The 16,674-nt window shown below is 40.1% G+C and overlaps 1 protein-coding gene across 26 annotated transcripts in view; it reads left to right on the top strand.

Moving 5' to 3' along the window:
• Positions 1-16,674, top strand: part of MYCBP2 (MYC binding protein 2) — a 444,438-nt gene that overhangs the window by 399,628 nt on the left and 28,136 nt on the right. For 23 of the 26 annotated variants that reach the window (XM_038370114.2, XM_043504638.1, XM_043504632.1 and 20 more), the window contains 5 exons: positions 1,536-1,601; positions 3,497-3,736; positions 4,639-4,737; positions 8,190-8,270; positions 9,507-9,773. In XM_038370114.2, the coding sequence (XP_038226042.1) occupies positions 1,536-1,601; positions 3,497-3,736; positions 4,639-4,737; positions 8,190-8,270; positions 9,507-9,773 (753 nt within the window). The remainder of the gene's footprint in view (positions 1-1,535; positions 1,602-3,496; positions 3,737-4,638; positions 4,738-8,189; positions 8,271-9,506; positions 9,774-16,674) is intronic. The other 3 variants (XM_043504637.1, XM_043504642.1, XM_038369873.2) reach the window with 1 other exon arrangement.

Genomic DNA, 16,674 nt, shown 5'->3' with positions numbered 1-16,674 from the left:
AGTTATCCCACCAAGTCTATGTTATTCCAGTCACCTCATAATTCCTTGACTGTGCCAGGACTTCCAGTTCTCCCTGCTTATTTCCCAGGCTTCTTGCATTTGTGTATAGGCACTTGAGATAACTCACTGATCGTCCCTCTTTCTGAGTATGAGGCAGGAGTCCTCCCCTCTCGCACGCTCCTGATCATGCTTCCTCCTGGTATCCCACGTCCCCACTTCCCTCAAGACTTTTTCTCCCCCCCGGTGAACCTAGTTTAAAGCCCTCCTCGCTAGGTTAGCCAGCCTGCTTGCGAAGGTGATCTACCCTCTCTTCATTAGGTGGAGCCTGTCTCTGCCTAGCACTCCTCCTTCCTGGAACACCATCCTGTGGTCAAAGAATCCAAAGCCTTCTCTCCGACACCACCTGTGTAGCCATTCGTTGATTTCCACGATTCGACGGTCTCTACCCAGGCCTTTTCCTTCCACGGGGAGGATGTACGAGAACTCCACTTTCACCTCAAACTCCTTTATCCTTCTTCCCAGAGCCACGTAGTCTGCAGTGATATGCTCAAGGTCATTTTTGGCGGTATCATTGGTACCCACATGGAGAAGCAGGAAGGGGTAGCGATCCGAGGGCTTGATGAGTCTCTGCAGTCTCTCCGTCACATCGTGAATCCTAGCTCCTGGCAAGCAGCAGACTTCTCGGTCTCCCTGGTCGGGGTGGCAGATAGATGACTCAGTCCCCCTGAGGAGAGAGTTCCCGACCAACACCACCCGCCTCCTTCTCTTGGGTGCGGTGGTCGTGGAACCTCCATCCCTAGGACAGTGCATCTCATGCCTTCCAATCGGCGGAGTCTCCTTCTGTACCCTTCCCTCAGATGTATCATCTAGTCCACTCTCCGCATTAGTACCTGAGGAGAGAATATGAAAATAGTTGCTTACCTGTATCTGCGTTGCTCGTACATGGTCTCTGCCCTTTCTTCTTCTGGAGGTCACATGCTGCCAAATTTCTTCACCATTCTTCTGTCCCCGCTGCACAGCCTGCTATGAATCTTCAGAATGTTGTGTCCGTAGATGCATAGAAGGTAGCTCTAGTCTGGTGTATGGAGTGCCCCAGAATCCAGCAGCATTGCCATGGATTACACAGGGTGTTTGCATGTAGTATGTAACCATACTGGTAGATCTGTAATTACAGTGTTTCGTATATGTCCTTATTTCAAGTGCACATAGTGATTCAACAAGAACAGTTTGCAGATTTAAATGGAACTTTTCTGCAATTCTTCATTGTCCCAAGTTTTCAATATAAAATCACTCTCATTTTCTTTATTTATACACTTTCTTGTTTCTACTTTTGTATGTAATAAGAACTTTAGGTTGCCTTAGACATACAGATATCTTGTGTTTTAAGAAACTAATTATGCAACTCCATTAATTCTGTGTCTCTGAAAAGGTACTCCGTAATGTTAATATGGAAGAAATTACCATAATGCTACTCACTTTCAGAATTAATTGTGGAGGTTTTTATTTGTCATTCTGATTTTGCTTGTCTGTCGCAGAACAAAGTGACTTCAATTACTTTCTTGACTGGTAAAGCAGTAGAAGATCTTTGCAGAATAAAGCAGGTAACTGATTACAAATGTTGCTTCATGTAAAAATAACAGGTCTTGTTAATGATAAAAAAAAATCCTTTGTATGTATACCACACAGCCCATCTGAGGAAGTAGTTTACACGTGTTACCATAAATCTCAAAATGATTTACAACTGTTTAACAAATTAAGCTTCACAACACCCTGAGAAGTTAATACTATTACTGTTTTACATACGGAGAAATTGAACCATAGTGAGATTTTATGGCTTGTCAGAGTTTCATAGGAAGTCAGTTGCAAGCCACTGTGCTTTAAACTTCATACCACAAGACCATCCTTTCTTGTTAAGATATTGTCATCACTTTTGAGCAATGCTCTTTCCATAGAAAGCCTTGTGTTAGACATTGTACAGAGGTGGGGAGTTTTTTAATTGTGCAGTTTGCACAGTCTGCTCCTCTATTAATCTATGGTGATTTTGCAACAGCTGTCAGGACCATGAAACTTGATTACTGTAATTCCCTCCTGTGGAAACAAACACCTGGCAAAAAAGAAAAGGAGTATTTGTGGCACCTTAGAGACTAATAAATTTATTTGAGCATAAGCTTTTGTGAGCTACAGCTCACTTCATCAGATGCATTCGGTGGTTTTTATGCTTAAATAAATTTGTTAGTCTCTAAGGTGCCACAAGTACTACTTTTCTTTTTTGTGAATACGGACTAACACGGCTGCTACTCTGAAACTCCTAGCAGAAATTCTCTATCGCTTGTAGTTTCTTCAGAATACCACAGTATGTTTCCACACTGTTTTTGAGCAGTCATGATCATATTATGTCTGCCTTATATTGTTTACTGTAGCTTCCAAGAAAAAAATGGTAAATTGGCGTTGTTACTTTGATCCTACTAGTTGTTTAAGCACTGACAACTTCTTTTTGAGTCAAGTGGAAGATCAGACACCTTCTATCTTTTTAAGCCTCCTACTTTTTGTTTTTTAAGCTAATGGGCAATAGTGTCTTTGATGTGCTGTGTGCCAGGATGTGGTACTCACTCCTTCTTGGCATCACTGTCAGTTCATCCCTCCAAATTTGTAAACAACATCTAGAACCCTTTTCTTGCTAAATATGTTTTTAGTATGACCATTATTGGCCATATAGAATCATAGAGCCACAGAAATGTAGGGCTGGAAAGAACCTCGAGAAGTTATCAAGTCCAACTTCCCTGTATTTGAGGTAAGACCCAGTAAAACTAGACCATCCCTGACCAGTATTTGTCCAACCTGTACTTAAAAACCTCCATTCCACAGCCTCCCTTGGAAGCCTATTCCAGAGCTTAACTACCCTTATGGTTAGAAAAGTTTTCCTCATATCTAACCTAAATCTTCCTTGCTTCAGATTAAGCCTATTACTTCTTGTCCTTCCTTCAGGGTCCCCTCTCAGTCTTTTTCTCAAAACTAAACATGCCCAGTTTTTTAGATTTTCATCACAGGTTAGATTTTCTAAACCTTTTATTATTTTTCTTGCTCTCTGGACTCTCTCCAGTTTGTCCACATCTTTCCTAAAGAATGGCACCCTCAATTGGACACTATATTCCAGTTGAAGTATCATCAGTGCTGAGTAAAGTGGTTAAAAAAGACATTTAAAAATGTCTTTTTACTGATTTTTTTTAAACTGGGCTTTAAAGTGAGAAGAAAATGAATAATTACGTGTCTTTTTAGTTATAATTTGAGACTTTGAAATCTTAACCTGTGAAATTGGTGGTTTTATAGTAAAACAGATTTGTAATCTTGTTGTTCAGACATTTGTGTGTCACCTAAGCTATAATTGGTTTCTACAGTGTATGTTGGATAATTTGTATCAATAACTCACCAGGATTAAGTGACTCAGTTAGCCTGATACTGTGTTTCAGAGTCACATCTTTGTATTCCCGTTCATCAGGTTGATTTGGATTCAAGACACATTGGCTGGGTAACAAGTGAACTTCCTGGTGGAGATAATCACATCATCAAAATTGAATTGAAGGGCCCAGAGAACACACTAAGAGTTCGACAAGTGAAAGTACTGGGATGGAAAGATGGGGAAAGCATTAAAATTGCAGGCCAGATCTCAGCAAGCGTAGCTCAGCAAAGAAACTGTGAAGCTGAGACACTGCGAGTATTCCGCCTAATTACATCCCAGGTAGGACATTGCAACTATTTCATATGGTGAATCACTAGAGAACATGAAACTGCTGAGATTTAATTACTCATACTTTTTAAAAAGAAGAAGGCTGTTGTTTTTTTCCTGGGGGGGGGAAGGGGGTGATAGAGTGGTAGTTAGCTATGGTAGAAAAGAGCTTGAATTACTACTTCATACAGTGATTAAACATGTTGATAAAGTAAATTTCCTTCTGGAGCTTTTCCATTGTACTGATTTACAGTTGATTTGTTTCTTTTGCCTTTCTTTGGTTTAAACAATCCACTGTCCTGCAAAACCTCATTTCTTTACACTACCAACAACATACTACTTTATATGCTTCCTCTCCCATGCTTTTCCCCATTCCTTCCTTTTGTCCACACCCGCTACCTCAGTTAAAAAGTATGCTGTATCTCTTTCTTGTTTATCTTGTCATTTTAGACTGTAAACTTTTTAGTGGAGAGATTCTTTATTTGTGTTCAGACAGTACATAGCATAAAGATCCTGATCAGGGCCTTTCGGTGCTAATGGAATATAAATAATATAAATTCAGACAGTCTGAATAACCATTGTGTGTGTTGGTGATGGATATTACCACAGAAATTGAGAGCAAGCTAGACATTTTAAATATAGAATGACAGGCTTTTTAAAATGGTGACATATTGTAATCAAATGTTAGCGGCTGAAATTTTTCTGATGCTGACTGCCAGTGCAGACTCCTCTTTACTATATTGTTGTCAGCAATCAGAAAATCTGATACATGGCACACAAAACTAAGCAATGTTAATCTGTTTTAAACTACAAAGAGTGACTGTATAACCCTCCTTATTTTGTCAGCTCAAAAAGTTTTATGTCCACATGAGCCTAGTTTTGAACTTTTGTGTAACTTTTGTAACTTCTCACAGGTATTTGGAAAACTCATCTCTGGAGATGCTGAGCCAACCCCAGAACAAGAAGAAAAAACACTACTGTCTTCCCCGGAAGGAGAAGAAAAAGTACACAATGTATTATTTATGTTTTACAATTATTATTTTACTGAAATAAGTTGTCCCAGATGTTTTTTCAGTCTATTTTGATTTTATTCAGATCATAATAGATCCTCTTACTCAGATATTCTTCACATCCCAGTAATATTATACTGCTGCCATTGCCTATTTTTTAAAAAAAAACACAATTAGAGTGATTTTTGTGTGATTAATACTTTTGATGAATAGATTATAATTGGGGCTATAGGATTTCATTAAAGAGTCATTGTAATAATGGTACAAATCAGTGATACTCAGACAGGCTTGGGAGCCACAAGTGGCTCTTTAATGTGTCTCCTGTGGCTCTTTGCAGCACATGATATTAAAAAACTGTGTGATTTAATTATTAATCAGGATGCTTTTATTATGTTATTAACCAGTTGTAGAATACTCTGTCAGTCAATTTGCTGTGAAAATAATATAATATACTATACATAGAGAGAGTGTGTAAATGAAATGAATTCACGTTGTGGCTCTTTTGAGTAATGTTGATTGCTAATTTGGCTCCTGAACCACTGAGGTCTGAGTATCACTAGTACAAATCATACTAACAATTATGAAAGTCAGATATCTATCACAGTAAGCAGAAGAATCAAGTCTCTGAATTTTTTCTGTAACTACTCAGAGCTATTTATTTATTTATTGTAGGAGATGCTGGCATTCCCCCTTGCTGTTATACATTGTTTCTTGTTTTATTTAAACACTAAATCATATTGGTTTGCATAGGTATTTGGAATGGGGATCATTCTGGAGTTGAGGAAGCACTTGTTGCCCATGAAAATAATTTGGCTAAGATCAGCTGTCAAAAAAATCACAATTTGCTGTCTGCATTGTGTGCAATAGAGCTGTCTTGAGTCTTGCTGGTAAAATTTCTCAACAGTCAATCCATACTGTCTTCCCCAGTGTCTCATTTGAGAATGCTATACAGAGCTGAATCTCCTAATAGGACCCACCACATGACTGCTGCCTCCATTTCTCCTCCCCTTTCTCCTCAAACAAAATAGCCTTTTGTTTATGAGCAGGTGTACTGGGCTGGAAATTTGGAGAAGTAAGAGTTTTAAATACATTCCCTTCTATGAACTGGTGTTAATAATTTTGTGCCCTAATTATTGAACAAGGTCTCATGCTCCACTGAGAGACTTGATAAGCTGGGAATAGAACCAAGGGATGAAATCTTCACCTTACTGAATTTATCACAAAAATTTCATTGGCTGCAGTGGGGTAAGGATTTCTTCCCTTCTCTCCAATATGGCATACCCAAGTGTCACTGGGTTCTCTGCTCACTGCTGTGGCACCTTCTTGTGAGTCATTTGGGGAATAGTTCTCAATCAGTCTGATGCCCCCTCTTTCAGTTGCTCACTGTATGATCTCTCTCTCTCTCTTTCTCTTCATAACTCAGGTGATCCCTCTTCATGGCTTGACCCTCTGTCTAGGTCATCATAGCTCTTCCTTTCTGGGGAATCAAAGTCCTAGTGGACAAACTGTCTCAGACAGTCATGTTGTCTACTGTCCTCATTCTGCCACTTTCCCAGGGGCTAGTAGGGGAATCCGGACCCATCTACTACTCCAGGTTCCAGCCCAGGGACCCTATGTTTAGCACGCATGGTCTTCACAATCCCAGGCGCTGTTTCCGTTTCCCTTGGCTCCTTCCTACCTTTCTTCTCTAGCTTTTCCCCCACTCTGGGTTATCAGTGGAGCTTCCTCTGTTCCCTATGGCTGTTTCTCCCCTCTCAGGTTCTTGCAGGAGTCTGTATTCCAAGGATCTCAGGGCTTACTTCCTGCTAGAACTCCCCCCTTGTTGTTGCCATCCCCCCTCTGCTCTAGGGAGTGCCTGCAGGTTCCTTCCTGCAGCCCCCTCTTACCACCAACTTCTCTCTCTGTGCCTGTCCCAGCTCCAGCCCCAGCAGGGCTGCATCAGTCGTAAGGCCTTATCAGCCCTGGCTCTTCTTTAGGTGCAGCCTATCAAAGGGTTAATTGACTCTTTTTTTCCTTCTTAGGCCTTGGGTGTGGTAGACACTCCATCACACCAAGTCTCATCCACTGCACCACACTGTCTCTCAAAAGGATTAAGAAAAATCTGTTAAGATTCTGCCAAATTCTGTGCTTTCTTAAAAAAGACTACTCGTACATGTGTAATCCTCTGTTTCAGGGTGCTGTGCATCCTCTTCCTAATGGCTGGTGTGCAGATGCTAACGGCTTATTCATGCTGCCAGATTTTATAGTTAGTCCTTTTGCTGAAGTGGTGAAGTTTTGTGGTGAAGTGTAGAAGGTCCAGGGTTCGAACACTGCTGAAGATAAATGACAGGAGGTCTATTACAGTTGCATATGAGAGAATTTGGTTCTGTCTTTATTGCTTTTTGAAGAAGTCTAGGAAATTCCAAAGAGAAAAATGCCAGAGTTAAGGTCACCCGTGCAACCATAATTTTGTCCCCTTGTGCATACGCATTATTACATAGCAAGTGATCATGCAGTTAAAGACTATTTATTCCACAGGACCCCTGCTCACTCATCCATCCTTCCATTGTCATAATAAAATCTGTTTAAAAATGGATATATTTTAAAAATCATGAAAATTGTGAAATTATGTATTATTGATCATGGCAAAGTTAAATCATATTAGAATTTAAAACTAATAGAAAGTGATGGGCTCATGTGATTGGTAATAGCATTTGGAATCTTTCATTACCGTATTGCTGGTTTAAAGCTGTCCCAGTTCCTAGTAACTTAAAAGTATAGTTTTTATTGGATGCTTTTTAAGTGGTCCAGGCGCACTTGAAAATATTTGCTTTTAGTCCAATGAGCAAGTTATTTTTTATGACTCCTTAAAGTAGTTCATCCAGAACAGGGTTAAGGCCCAGTGGCAAGGCAGGACTTCTGTTTCCAGTGTTGTCAGTTCAGCACATTTCACAAGTGCTAAATTAATTGCAGATGATTTATGGTAGATCCTGAAAAATACATTGTCTGATTTTTGTTGCCTTTACATATTATAAATCATGGAATTTTATTTTTATTTTCATTGTTGAGTTTCTCTTTCTGGAGACATTTAATTTAAAATATATAAAGACCGTAAAACTGGTCCATGTTACATTAGTTTCTAAAGACTTAATCATTGGTGATCAGTATTAAGTTGAATTCATAAGGGTGGGTCTTAGAAGACTGAATTTCATTTGTCTGAGCTTGCTGGAGATGTATCTGCGTATCTGTACTCTGACCTTTTATATTTTACATATGTACCAGGAAGAAAATAAGCACAGCTGATCTGTGTCAATTTTCCTAATTGATTTATCTTGGCTGCATAACATTATGCTACACATCAGTATGTTACAAAAATCTGTTCACTTTTAGCATCGAATAGATTGACATTCCACATTCATTGGTGTGAAAATGCTTTAGAAAGTCTTAATCTAATCTTGTTTCTGCTTCTTATAAAGGCAACTTCAGATGCAGATCTGAAAGAGCACATGGTTGGAATCATATTCAGCAGGAGCAAACTGACAAATTTACAAAAACAGGTTTGTGTAATACAGTTCTTGAGGTGTTAAATGTTTACCTTAAATTGTAACTACTGGAAAAGAGCATAATTATAAATCTTTTATTGTTTGACATTTTTTTACTTGAGTATTTTTCATCCTTAATAGTATTTGCCAAGGCTCTGTTTCCCTTATAAATTACATATTTAAAGGTTTATAATTTGGCTTTAAAATTTAGCACTGTACTGAACTGTAACTAAAAATAAAATTTTATCCTGTGAACCTTCTTTTAAAATTATAGTTAAGTGGAATACAAGTTGTCCTGTGTTTACTACTAATAGTTAATGCTGGCATACCTCGTTCAATTTTCAGATAAGTCTCAGCTGCCAATTTTAGGTACTTATTTAAAACACTTCCATGCCACCAAATAAAAGTTTAGATTTCTTAGATTATGGACAGGAACCAGCAAGGAGATCAGGGTTTGGACTTTGAAACTACCCCACCCACAATGTCTTCAGATGTTTGGATCTGGGGTTTTGTTTAGCTTCATCTGTTTTTTATTTTATTTTTTTTTTACTCAAATATAGAAAATTGGCTACTGTGCATCTGAGGTAACTTTAAGAAATTTCTTAAGATTTTTTATTTAACTAAATTCTCCTTTCACATAGTAAGATTAGCCATTTTCTGTGGGCTGAACGGTATAGCAGAGATTTTCAAAGGAGCCTGAGAGGAACTAAGTGCCCATCTCCCATTTAATTTCAACAAGATTTAGGTGCCTGTTTCCCTTTTGCACCTTTGAAAAGCTAAGCCTTACAAGCTTTAAAATCTTTTAAATATGTTTACTTTTTTAACACGTTACTGGGTAAATTATATGCATTTAATAATGTGTATGTATACATAACAATAAAGGGGTTTTATTGTCTCTAAGATTTCTTAAATATGTGGTTAGAAAAGAGATTATAAAGTGGTTTTAAGGAAGTATTCTCTTTTGGGAAGGTATATGTATCTTTTGACTTCTAGTTGGGTGTTTTCCTGGATTTTAAATAAAAACATAGTTAAGGGATATTACCACAAACTAACAGAGTTCAGCAAATTCAGTATTATAGATACATCTTTATCCTTAATTTGCATTTATAATGGGGAGTAATAGAAAAAATCAGCAATATTTTATGGGCTTTTTTGGTGTACATTGCAGTCTCGGTGTTTTTGCTGTTTTTTTTTTGTTTTTTTTTTTTAGTTCTTACTAAGCTACTGTGTGTGTGGCATTTGTTTGGTTAGGTATGTGCTCATATAGTCCAGGCCATCCGAATGGAAGCAACCCGTGTACGTGAGGAATGGGAGCATGCAATCTCTAGCAAGGAGAATGCCAACTCTCAGCCTAATGATGAAGATGCCTCTTCTGATGCTTATTGCTTTGAGCTGCTGTCCATGGTTCTGGCACTGAGTGGTTCCAATGTAGGTCGTCAATATCTGGCTCAGCAGCTGACTCTACTCCAGGATCTCTTTTCACTACTGCATACTGCCTCTCCCAGGGTACAGAGACAGGTGAGTGTGCTAACTACTCCTTCTTTCTTGCAGTACTTCCAGCAAAATAATCCAGTGCTAAAAATTAGATCATAATGGGCTCGACAGTACAGAATGTATGCAAATTGATTTTTTTATTCAATTTAGTTGTTTGCCTCATTTCTGATTTTTATTAAACAAAATATACGTGTGTATAATTTTCACTGTCAAACTCAAAATATCCTCAAATACGAGATATGAAATAGTCTCAAATAAAATAAAAGCATACTTTTGTAGTGTGACTACATATGGAGGACAGTTAGCCTGAATAGAAAATGATTCCAAAAGTTATGAGCATTTAAAAACAGGGATTATAATAGAATCTGGTTTTGCAATCAGAACTATGACATTTGTTGACCACTCAGTATATATTCCCAGCCGTCTGTAGACGGTATCGCCGCTCAAGATCTCACTCTGCATCCCCACCCATGTCATCTCAAAAGGTTTGCGATGCAAGCCTTTTATGGCAATGTGAACTGCCTTGTACAAAATTTACACCAATGTACATTCTCTCCAGATTAGCACAGGAATCTAATGGACTTTTTGCATTGTTATGTGACAAGCCCATAGAGGAGAGGGAGAATCACTTGTTTTAAATACAAAAATATTTGCAATACAGATTAATACAGATTAATAGCCCTTTTAATATGAAAAGAATTATTTTCTCCATTCGTCATTTTTTTTCTGCTACATGGCATAAATGGTATCTTACCAAGAAAAGACGCACAGGAAATATGTGCAAATAACATGAAGAAAAGTGCAATATTATGTAAAGAAAGTCCACAAACTAGCAGGCAGTTCTAACAACCATCAGTTCAACGCAACCTTTAAACTGTGAGCAAGACTGATTTAAGACAATCTGGGAACCTACAACCACCATTAGAGGGAGTGCCCTCAGCTGCACCCCCTTTGCTCTGCCCTCATGAAGTGATCCTATGGCATCAACCTCCTCCCCCAACTTGGAGTGCTAGTGACAGACAGCACCCTGCCCTCTTCTAGAGAGGCTGGGGCAGCAGCATGGGGCTCCTTTTTTAGGCTACAGAAGTGATAGTGGGGTCCCTCGTCCTCTCATGGATAACATGAGTGGTAGCAGACATCACCTCTTTTTCCTAGATTGGCAGAGGTGCCAGTAGGGGAACCCCCCATGTGTCTGAGTGTACCTGCTCAGGTGGGTGGAGGGCTGGCTGAGATAGTGGCACTTCTCCTGCCACAAACACAACTTTGTTTGGACGGTGTGGTCAAGAAGCAGTGAGGGTTGAAATTAACACCCCATTGATATTCATATTGGAATTCATACCACTCTGAGCCGATTCTTTCAGATGGTTTGCAGATTCAGGCAGACGTAAGTTGCACTTGTCACTTTTTCAAGCTTTTCCTCAAAATCATGAGTGCTAGAAGCTTAATTAAAAAGAAAACATGAAAGCTCTGATTCTGAAATTATTACAAGTCTGTAGTTTCTTAGTGCCTATACCTTTACTTGGTCCTGTTAGTGAATGTAAAACAAGTGAAATCCATTTTAAAAATAGCTGTTTGAGTTGCTTGTTGTTACTTACAAAGAATGCTATCACACAGCACTATTACAAAATTATTAAAATACAGGAAGCAGAAATTTTTCTTTAAAATCTTAGAGCCATACTTCCTTAGACATAGCTACAGCAAAAATTATTGAAATTTGAAAACTGAAATTCTGTATGCAAGCAGCTCTTAATGAAGAACAGTGTCGTTGGGGACTGGTTGAGAGCTCCAGGCCAACAGCACTGCCTAATGGAGACACTCCAAGAGACACCACTAATGGTCAGAGTGCAAAGAACACTTCGCCTAGTGGCATTATCACAGGGTAGAATTGCCTACTAGAGATTCATAGATACTAAGGTCAGAAGGGACCATTCTGATCATCTAGTCCGACCTCCTGCACAGTGCAGGCCACAGAATCTCACCCACCCACTCCTACGAAAAACCTCATCTATTTCTGAGCTATTGAAGTCCTCAAATCGTGGTTTAAAGGCTTCAAGGAGCAGAGAAGCCTCCCTCAAGTCACCCATGCCCCATGCTACAGAGGAAGGCAAAAAACCTCCAGGGCCTCTCCAATCTGCCCTGGAGGAAAATTCCTTCCCGACCCCAAATATGGCGATCAGCTAAACCCTGAGCATATGGGCAAGATTCACCAGCCAGATACTACAGAAAATTCTTTCCTGGGTAACTGAGATCCCATCCATCTAATATCCCATCTCAGGGGATTAGTCCTATTTACCCTGAATATTTAAAGATCAATTATTTACCAAAATCCCATTATCCCATCATACCATCTCCTCCATAAACTTAACGAGTAGAATCTTAAAACCAGATAGATCTTTTGCCCCCACTGCTTCCCTTGGAAGGCTATTCCAAAACTTCACTCCTCTGATGGTTAGAAACCTTCGTCTGATTTCAAGTCTAAACTTCCTGGTGGCCAGTTTATACCCATTTGTTCTTGTGTCCACATTGGTGCTGAGCTGAAATAATTCCTCTCCCTCTCCTGTATTTATCCCTCTGATACATTTATAGAGAGCAATCATATCTCCCCTCAACCTTCTTTTAGTTACGCTAAACAAGCCAAGCTCCTTAAGTCTCCTTTCATAAGACAAGTTTTCCATTCCTCGGATCATCCTAGTAGCCTCTGGTCATCCACTGGTAACCTCCCTCCAGCCTGACAGTTTGCCTTTCAGTAGGACCCGTTGCAGTCTCCCCTTTAACTAATTCCTTATCCACCTTTTGATGTTCATATTGATCCCCATCTTCTCCAATTTAACTAATAATTCCCCATGTGGCACGGTATCAAATGCCTTACTGAAATCTAGGTAAATTAGATCCACTGCATTTCCTTTATCTAAAAAATCTGTTACTTTTTCAAAAAAGGAGATTAGGTTGGTTTGGCACGATCTACCTTTTGTAAAACCATGTTGTATTTTGTCCCATTTACCATTGACTTCAATGTCCTTAACTAATTTCTCCTTCAAAATTTTTTCCAGGACCTTGCATACTACAGATGTCAAACTAACTGGCCTGTAGTTACCTGGATCACTTTTTTTTTCCCTTTCTTAAAAATAGGAACTATATTAGCAATTCTCCAACCATTCGGTACAACTCCTGAGTTTACAGATTCATTAAAAATTCTCGCTAATGGGCTTGCAATTTCAGGTGCCAATTCCTTTAATATTCTTGGATGAAGATTATCTGGGCCCCCCGATTTAGTCCCATTAAGCTGTTTGAGTTTCGCTTCTACCTCAGATATGGTAATATCTACCTCCATATCCTTATTCCCATTTGTCATGCTACCATTATCCCCAAGATCCTCTTTAGCCTTATTAAAGACTGAGGTAAAGTATTTGTTTAGATATTGGGCCATGCCTAGATTATCTTTAACCTCCACTCCATCCTCAGTGTTTAGCGGCCCCACTTCTTTCTTAGATTTCTTCATATGTATATGGCTATAGAACCTTTTACTATTGGTTTTAATTCCCTTTGCAAGATCCAACTCTACTCAACTTTTAGCCCGTCTCACTTTATCCCTACATGTTCTGACCTCAATTAGGTAGCTTTCCTTGCTGATCCCTCCCATCTTCCACTCCCTGTATGCTTTCTGCTTCTTCTTAATCACCTCTCTAAGATGCTTGCTCATCCAGCTTGCTCATCCAAGATTGTTGTCCCCTACAACCATTTCTTCTACGAGGTCCTCGCTACTCACCAAAATTAAATCTAAAATGGCATCCCCTCTAGTCGGTTCAGCAACTACTTGATGAAGGAATCCATCAGCTATTGCATCTAGGAAAATCTGAGCCCTATTATTATTACTAGCACTGGTCCTCCAGTCTACATCTGGGAAGTTAGTCTCCCATGATCACGCAGTTTCCATTAGTATTTACTTTATTAAAAACATTAAAAAGGGCTTTATCCATATCCAAATTAGATCTCGGAGGTCTATAGAACACCCCAAGCACTATTGTAGGAGAGGCTTTACTAGTTACCTTCCCCAATGTAATTTTTTCCCAGACAGACTCTCTCATCCATTGCATCGCTTCTTATTTCTTTACATTCTACCTCATCATTGATATACAATGCTACTCCACCACCTTTACCTTTGTTTCTATCTTTCCTAAACAGCACATACCCTTCAATACCTGTAGTCCAGTCATGACTACTATTCCACCATGTTTTTGTTATTCCTATAATATCTGGTTTCACTTCCTGCACCGGTAGCTCTAGTTCCTCCATTTTGTTACCTAGGCTCCTCGCATTGGTGTACAAACATCTTAATTTTTGCTGTTTGGCCTCGCTCACATTTTGTACCCTATTAGGCAGTCATTCTACAGCCAGTATAACCTATTAGACTAGTATCCACACCGCCCTCGCTCCTTATATACATTCTCCTACCCACGGCTGTATCCTTTCTTACTTCATCTTCTTCCCTCTCAATGCTAAAATCTGGCATGGAGATTACCTGGACATCTCCCAACCATCTCCCCCAAATTCCTAGTTTAAAGCTCTCTTTATCAGTTGTGCCAGCCTCCATCCTAGAAGTCTATTTCCTTCCCTACTCAGATGAAGTCCATCCCAAGAGAACTGTCCTCTGTCCATGAATGCCTCCCAGTGGCCTTACATCCCAAAGCCCTCCTTATAGCATCACTGCCTAAGCCAACTGTTGACAGTCAGAATCTTGTCACACCTTTGTTGCCCTTCTCTAGGAACAGGAAGGATCCCACTAAAGATCACCTGAGCCTCAATTTCCTTAAGCGTCTTCCCCAGCCTAGCATAGTCTCCCTTAATACTTTCCAGCGAGAATCTAGCTGTATCATTTGTTCCCACATGAAGGATAATTAGGGGATTCTTTCCCGCTCCCTTTAGGAGCTTTTTCAACCTCAGATCTACATCCCGTATCTTAGCACCCGGAAGATAGCACACCCTTCTATTCTCTGGATCTGCTCTAGTTACAGGCCTGTCTATTGTTCTCAATAAAGAGTCCCCGATCACATAGACCTGCCTTTTCCTGGTGATGGTGCTATTCTCCAGTCTCTCCCCTGTTCCCTGTGGCTGCAAGTTCTTTCCATTCCTATTTTCCCTTATAATCCTCTTCAACCCATCCTGTATCCTCCTGGGGCTCATATTTGGTGTAGTCTTCCTTGACTCTTCCGCTTTTCCTATAGGACTAGTCTCTCTTCTCTTCTTCCTTACCCTTCCACCTTCAACAAGTACCTGCTGAGCCCCTTCTTCTTTTTCCAACTCTGCAAACCTGTTCCTAAGCTCTATTTCTCTATCACTAGCCCGTCTCTTCCTCTGCCTGGTTCTTTTAGTCACATGCTTCCACTGACCACTTTCCTCACCCAGTCTCGCCTCAAAATTCCCCAGCCCTGCTTCCATCTGTAAGTCTGAGCTTTTCCCTTCAGATACCTCATGTCTTTGCTCCATCATCTGCTCAAACCCCTTCCTAAACTCAACGAGACTTTCCACCTGCATCTCCAAACCTCAGATCTTTTCCTCCATCAGCTCTATCAGATAGTATTTCATGCAGAAAAAACTCTTACCAGGTCCCCCATCCAGGATCATGTACATACCACAGCTTCCACATCCAGTCATCCTCAATGTGTCTTCCACTACAGGAGTCACTCCCACAGCTGCCTCCGTATCTGTCATCACCTTCCCACTAAATCCTGTTAATCTGGGAAACACAAGCCACACCAAAAAGACCACTCCCCCCCAGGCAAAAGCAAACCCAGAGAGAGAGAGAGTCCAAGGGCCACTTGTACTAGTGGCAATATTACACAGTAATGGCACACACTGACAAGAGTCCAAATGGCTGATTTAGACAGTTGACAAGAAGGTGTGAGGATACTTAACATGGAGGAAATAGATTCAATATGTGTAATGACCCACCCACTCCCACTCGTGACATCAGGAATCATAATATTCAAAAACCGGTAGGAGAACACTTCAGCCGCTCTGGCCACTCAGTAACAGTTTAAATGTGAGGTTTCAGAGTAGCAGCCATGTTGGTCTGTATTTGCAAAAAGAAAAGGAATACTTGTGGCACCTTAGAGACTAACAAATTTATTTCAGCATAAGCTTTCGTGAGCTACAGCTCACTTCAGCGGATGCCTTTGGTGGAAAAAACAGAGGGGAGATTGATATACACACACAGAGAACATGAAACAATGGGTTTATCATACACACTGTAAGGATGGTGATCACTTAAGATAAGCCATCACCAGCAGCAGGGGGGGAAGGAGGAAAACTTTTCATGGTGACAAGCAAGATAGGCTATTTTGAGCAGTTAACAAGAATATCTGAGGAACAGTGGGGGGTGAGGTGGGGTGGGGGAGAAATAACATGGGGAAATAGTTTTACTTCGTGTAATGACTCATCCATTCCCAGTCTCTATTCAAGCCTAAGTGAATTGTATCCAGTTTGCAAATTAATTCCAATTCAGCAGTCTCTCGTTGGAGTCTGTTTTTGAAGCTTTTTTGTTGAAGGATAGCCACTCTCAGGTCTGTAATCGAGTGACCAGAGAGATTGAAATGTTCTCCAACTGGTTTTTGAATGTTATAATTCTTGACGTCTGTTTGTGTCCATTCATTCTTTTACGTAGAGACTGTCCAGTTTGACCAATGTACATGGCAGAGAGGCATTGCTGGCACATGATGGCATATATCACATTGGTAGATGCGCAGGTGAACAAGCCTCTGATAGTGTGGCTGATGTGATTAGGCCCTATGATGGTGTCCCCTGAATAGATATGTGGACAGAGTTGGCAACGGGCTTTGTGGCAAGGATAGGTTCCTGGGTTGGTGGTTCTGTTGTGTGGTGTGTGGTTGCTGGTGAGTATTTGCTTCAGATTGGGGGGCTGTCTGTA

Source organism: Dermochelys coriacea, chromosome 1, assembly GCF_009764565.3.
Source record: "Dermochelys coriacea isolate rDerCor1 chromosome 1, rDerCor1.pri.v4, whole genome shotgun sequence".
Lineage (NCBI taxonomy): Eukaryota > Metazoa > Chordata > Testudines > Dermochelyidae > Dermochelys > Dermochelys coriacea.
Note: the sequence above shows the minus strand (reverse complement) of the source record. Positions and strands in the feature narration are given on the sequence as shown.